At 39.9% G+C, this 6,000-nt stretch overlaps 1 protein-coding gene across 1 annotated transcript in view; it reads left to right on the top strand.

Annotated features, from left to right (window-relative positions):
* The window catches only part of THSD7B (thrombospondin type 1 domain containing 7B), an 808,984-nt gene extending 803,364 nt beyond the window's left edge, over positions 1-5,620 (top strand). Inside the window, exon 28 of the mRNA XM_087435109.1 lies at positions 4,431-5,620. Within this exon, the coding sequence (XP_087291235.1) occupies positions 4,431-4,512 (82 nt within the window). The 3' untranslated portion in view covers positions 4,513-5,620. The remainder of the gene's footprint in view (positions 1-4,430) is intronic.
* The last annotated feature ends 380 nt before the right edge of the window (positions 5,621-6,000 follow it).

Here is a 6,000-nt window from a genome sequence, read left to right on the forward strand (position 1 = left end):
CCTTGCTCAGCACAACTCAGTAAATGAGCTCTCATTCTGCCCAAGTTTGAGAGTGGTGCCCATACTTCCAGAGGGTCGGCCCTCATTAGTAACTGCCTAAACAAAAGACAGTTTCCGGCTTTCATCAAGCTATTTAATCTCCACTGGCCTCGGAATGGGTTCTTGTGACTTGAATTCAACAGTGCTAAGAAGTGCCAGCAGCTTGCCTGTCAGTTCATAATGAGCTCACATTTCTGGCTTAATGAATTTATCCTTTGCTACAGTGCAAATGATCGTGGAAGAGGTCCCTTTAAAATGTGTCAGTCAGTGATCTCTTACACCCAGGGTTGCATAATGGTTTTATTTCTTGTGGCAAAACTAAAAAGGGTGGTGGCTGTCAAGAGTGCTCCATTAGGAAGAGTTATGAGGCTGCACCTCGGCCCAACAGGAAAGAATTGTGTGATGGATTAGAGGTGTCCGCCGGGGGTACAGGATGACTGGTGGTGATGGCAGCCTATGTGCCAGGCATTTGTGGGTCCTGATGTAGTGTGAGTGAGGCGACCACACCTTTTCTAATTGAGGAGAGGAGTTAAGGAGAAAACATGCTTAAAAAAAAAAAAAACCTTATTTCTTAAGGGAAAAATGAATACTAGTAAGGGAGTAAGGAAAGGGAGCAGGGACCTTTAAAAACAAGTCTCCTAGTTGCTGGCTTTGCTGAGGGCAGCCCTGACACTCAGCTCCTCCCCTTAGGTTCTTTTTAACTGGCCAGGAAGCTTTGTAAAGTCACAGCTACCCAGTAAAGTACCACCTTATTCACCAGTTGCCAACATTGGAGAACTTTCAAACTCGATGAAAATTCTCAATCTCTCACATTCATTGGTGTGATTTTAGTATCTGAGGTTACACAATATGAAAAAATTCATAATAAAATCAGGCCTTCATCACAATGATCCCAAACACATCCCATGGCCCACAAAAATCCAAGTCCTACATATTAGGAGCCCTCCATTTTTATCCAGAGGTGGATGCAATGTTCATATTTCCATACATGGAAACTGGTATAAAAAAAAATATCTAATATTTTGAGAATTTTCCAGGCCCGGCTCACAAAGGTTGGCCCAGTTTAGCTGTCTCCCTGGCAATATCATTATCTCAATATAAAGATCTAGCCATCTCTGTCCCTCCTCCCTACTCCCCAGAACTCAGCTATCCCATGTCCCTTTGCCTAATAGCCCTTAGCAGATGCCAGTTAAGAGCGGATTGCCAAAAGCCCCATTTGGAATCACCTACATTTCTTTCCCCTCTCTTGCCCTCCCCTCAAAAAAGCAGGAGAGATGGGAGGGGTAAGACCCCTATTGTCATTTCAGATGAACCTACTCATATTCTTTTTTCTTTTCTTTTTTTATTGAGGTCATATTGGTTTATAACATTGTGTAACTTCAGGTGTACATTATTATATTTCAGTTTCTGTATAGACTGCATTGAGTTCACCACCAATAGTCTAGTTTTCACCTGTCGCCATACACGTGTGCCCCTTTACACCATCCACCCACCCCCCACCCCCTTCCCCTCTCGTAACCACTAATCTGTTCTCTTTGTCCATGTGTTAGTTTATCTTCCACACATGAGTGAGATCATGCAGTATTTGTCTTTCTCTGTCTGGCTTATTTTGCTTACTATATTACCCTCAAGGTCCATCCACATTGTGGCAAATGGGATGGTTTTGTCTTTTTTTGTGGCTGAATAGTATTCCATTGTATATATATACCACATCTTCTTTAGCCATTCATCAGTTGATGGGCACTTGGGTTGCTTCCACATCTTAGCTATTGTGAATAATGCTGCAGTGAACATAGGGGTGCATAGATCTCTTTGTATTGTTGATTTCATGTTCTTTGGATAAATACCCAGTAGTGGGATAGCTAAGTAGTATGGTATTTCTATCTTTAATTTTTTGAGAAATCTCCATACTGTTTTCCATAGAGGCTGCACCAGTTTGCACTCCCACCAGCAGTGTATGAGGGTTCCTTTCTCTCCACATCCTCTCCAACACTTCTTATTTCTCATCCCATTAATTATAGCCTTTCTGACAGGTGTGAGGTGATATCTCATTGTAGTTTTGATTCGAATTTCTCTAATAGTTAGTGACATTGAACAGCTTTTCATGTGCCTGTTGGCCATCTGTATATCTTCTTGGGAAAAATGTCTGTTCATATCCTCTGCCCATTTTTTGATCAGGTTGTTTGTCTTTTTCTTGTTCTGTTGTATGAGTTCTTCATATATTTTGGAAATTAACCCCTGGTCAGTTATTTCATGCAATTTTCTCCCAGTTGGTGGGTTGTACAACCCCCACTATCACCATCGCCACTACCAGAGTGGATCTACAAGCTGTCACTTGCAAGTTGTGGTAAATTCTTATTTGTGTGATTTCATAGTACCTATAAATGCTGCAGACTAGAGTACTTAGGAGCCCCATTTCAAGCTGGGTCCATTCTCCATGCTAGGGCCTGAGCCCAGCACTATGACAAGAGCCACTGGAATATACATATATATTAATATAAAGTTAAATGTTATTCAGCTAATTATGCAATAAATACCCTTTTGAGAAGTGGAAAAGACCTGGGAAGCAGGAAGTCAGAGGCTGTGGGTCCCTTTGCAGAGGATTCTAAAGCATGTTTCTGCCTCTCTTCAGCTTCTCTGATTGGAAACTGTGTGCCTGCAGCCTGTCCCCAGCACCCAGCACCCATCCAGAGAGCACCCATTGCATGCCGGGGTGGGGGCACTGATAGGATCTGTGGTTCTTTTTAGTAGTTTCTTTTTAAATAATTTTTAATTTCTCTCTTTAGCTTCTATAATTTGCTTCAAAATTCAAACCAAATAAAATAATTTTTCTCCTTGAATTAGAACTTGAGCATTTTAAAGTAGGAGATTCTTAATTTTATCAAACATCGTTTTTTATTGTGGTATAATTCACATAAAATTTTCCATTTTACCCATTAAGTGAAAGAAGCGAGACACAAAAGGCTGCTTATATAGTATGATTCCATTATATGAAATACCCACAAATCCACAGAGGCAGAAAGTTGATAAGTCCTTGTCAGGAGCTGTGGGGGCAGGGTAGAGAATGGGGAGAGTGCTTAGTGGGTACAAAGCTTCCGTTTGGGGTGATGAAAATATTCTGGAACTAGATATGGGTAATGGTTACACAACATTGTGAATGTACTAAATGCCACTGAATTATACACATTAAAATGTTTTTAATTTAAATTCACTCTGAGTATAAAAATCAATTCATATGTACAGACAAAAAAGTTGTTTCTACCAAGTGCCTAATTAATGGCACGTGTATAGAGAGAATGTAGTGAAGCGGTTAAAGGTGTGGGGCCGGGTGTTAGACTTGCTTAAAATCCAGGCCCTGCCATGTACTCAGTGACTGGAGGGAAGGTAAATAACCTTTCTAGTGCTGCTCTGTAAAGTAGCAATAATCCTAATACCTCCCTCTCAGGGTTGTTCTGGAATTTATGGAGGTATTTTATGTAAAAGTCTCAGCAAAGGGTTTGGCACTTAATATGCATTCCATTAATAATTGATGTTACTATAAAATAAATACTATAGAAATTTAGGGACAGAGAGAGAGAGAGCTCCCTGCTAGTGAGGATAGCCCAAAAGAATGCTGGCTCTGAAGGCCTCACAAAGCAAATGCATCCAGGAGGAAGGGAAACAGTACAGTGAGGAGGTGAGGGGGGGCACTGTGTAGCAGAATTCAAACTATAAATATTCAGAAACATAAATTGAGGTTCACCCATACTAAGAATCAAAAAGTGTAAGGCAGGTTGTTTTGCCCTGGATCTGGGGCATCGCTGTGTGATTTGAGAATGGTACTCAACTTCAGCTTCTCTCTCTGTGAGAAGGAACAGCAGCCTTCCTGACCTGGCAAAGTTGACCTGAGGTAAAGCAGACCAGGTGAGAATGGCTTTGCGTGGTACAGAATCAGTGAAATTTTCCTGACCGACTCTGGTGACTTGGCAGCTAAATGTCAGGTTTCAGGCCAAAGCAGAAGTGTGTTGACTTAAAAGCAAGGCCAGGGAAAGGCACAGGAGTCTGGCTGCTCCAGCTGCTTGTGATGTTAAACATCTGGGATGTGGAGGTCGCATTAGCTTAGGAATTAGCAGCAGATGTCACATTACTGTGTATAAATAAGAACAAGAGAGGAAAGTAGTCCTCTAACCAAGTTCATTGTTTCCACAAAACCATTTTTAAGATTTTGAAAGCACGATGGGTTCTCCTTAAAACAGGGTTGAAGTATACAAGTCTTCAAAAAAGAAACCCACAAGTCCAGAGAAATGAATCTTTGTTATTTAACCACTTGAATTTCTATACCTCACAATTGTCTTTGACAGATAAAACAGAGCTCTGTGAACTTTATCTCAGGAATTCTTTTCCCTTTGCAGCAAGAAGCCAAAACCACATCAAAGCACACCTCCCCAGCAGAAGCCTCTGACCTTAGCCTACGATGGAGACTTAGACATGTAACCTGAAAAAGAAATCCAAATGTAGACATCAACTGCCTTAACCGCTTTCTCTTTTGTAGCTCTCAGACTTCTCAGTTTTTTGAGGAATCTCATGATGTGATATATTGGGCAGAATACAAATATTGCAAAAGTAATATTGCCTCAACTTCATTTTGACATGGAGTCAAGGATTATTTAGTCTGCCATTTTGCTTTCAAGTTGTTTGTGGGTGTGAGTGTTTAATTTTTTGATTTTCCCAAGGGACCTGAAAACCCTTCTCTTCCTGTTTGGAAATGGGAGGAAGAAAACATGATGGAATTCCCACAGACTTGAGTAAACTTTATCTTCAGCAGCATGATGACAATCCGGAGGAAAGTCCAATCAAGGCATTTACTGTAAATGACGAGTCTGACACTGCATTGTTACGCACTATATTAGTGCAGGTATTTATTCTTCCCATACTTCAACACTGAGTTTCTAGAGTTTACATTGGTTCAAAGACTTTCAAATTGGATTGCCTATTTTCATGAACACAGAGAGAATGGGTTACCATTTCAGAAATTCTCTGAGTTTTTACCTTTAAATACTGTATTTTGTTTGGTAGCCAGGGGATGATGGCACTTGATGGGTTGCATCTGTTGAAAAAAATGGAGTGTGTGTCATTGCTGGGCTAGATGAAAGCTGGGGGGCTTCTGAATGAAATGTGTGCTGAATGTTAGGGTGCACAAATGACATGAGTCGTTGTATTGGAGACTGGGGTAGATGATTTGGTTACTAAAACTGTATTTTAACAAAAACTTAGCCACGTAGATATAGCGTTAACCACACACGGTTGTAATTCAGTTTAATGATGACAAACTCTGCTTTTGTAATTTCAATTTTCTTATCTGAATATTTATAAATTAATTCTTTTCTTGAATTTAATGATCTGACCTCATTTAATAAACATCAAATGCCGATCCTGTTTGTAGCAAATCTTGCTTTTATGAGGTTTCAATAGTATCTGAAACAGCACGTTAAAAAGCTGAAACCATTTTATGAAGATAATTGTTTGTAATTGTAGATGTTGCAAGTAAGAAGGTGCCATCTTGTGGTATTGACTTGTTGTTATAACAAATAAAGTGCTCAAGAGACTGAGATGTTGGCTATTCTAGATTTATTCACTTCTGAAGTGCCCTTGCTTTGATAAAAAACAGAACTAATAATAACAGATTCCCTGTGTCACTGTTTTAGATGTTGGCAGCTGAAATCACTGACAGAGAAAAGGAATCCTACTCCACATTCTCAACACTATCAAGTATACTATTAAAAAAAAGCCAACCACAATTACACAGAGTAGCTTTTAAGGAATAGTTAAAGCTCAGTATTAGAACAACACTGTAATAACGCAAACACTGACACGTAAATGACCTGAGAGACCTGAGAAATGGCAATATTAGAAATGTGATACAGTGAGCAAGATAGAAGGTGTTTTCACTTACTTGTACTGTGACTTCTGTTAACCATTTAA

The sequence above is a fragment of the Ceratotherium simum genome, chromosome 9 (assembly GCF_057802395.1).
Source record: "Ceratotherium simum simum isolate JZ-2026a chromosome 9, ASM5780239v1, whole genome shotgun sequence".
Classification (NCBI taxonomy): domain Eukaryota; kingdom Metazoa; phylum Chordata; class Mammalia; order Perissodactyla; family Rhinocerotidae; genus Ceratotherium; species Ceratotherium simum.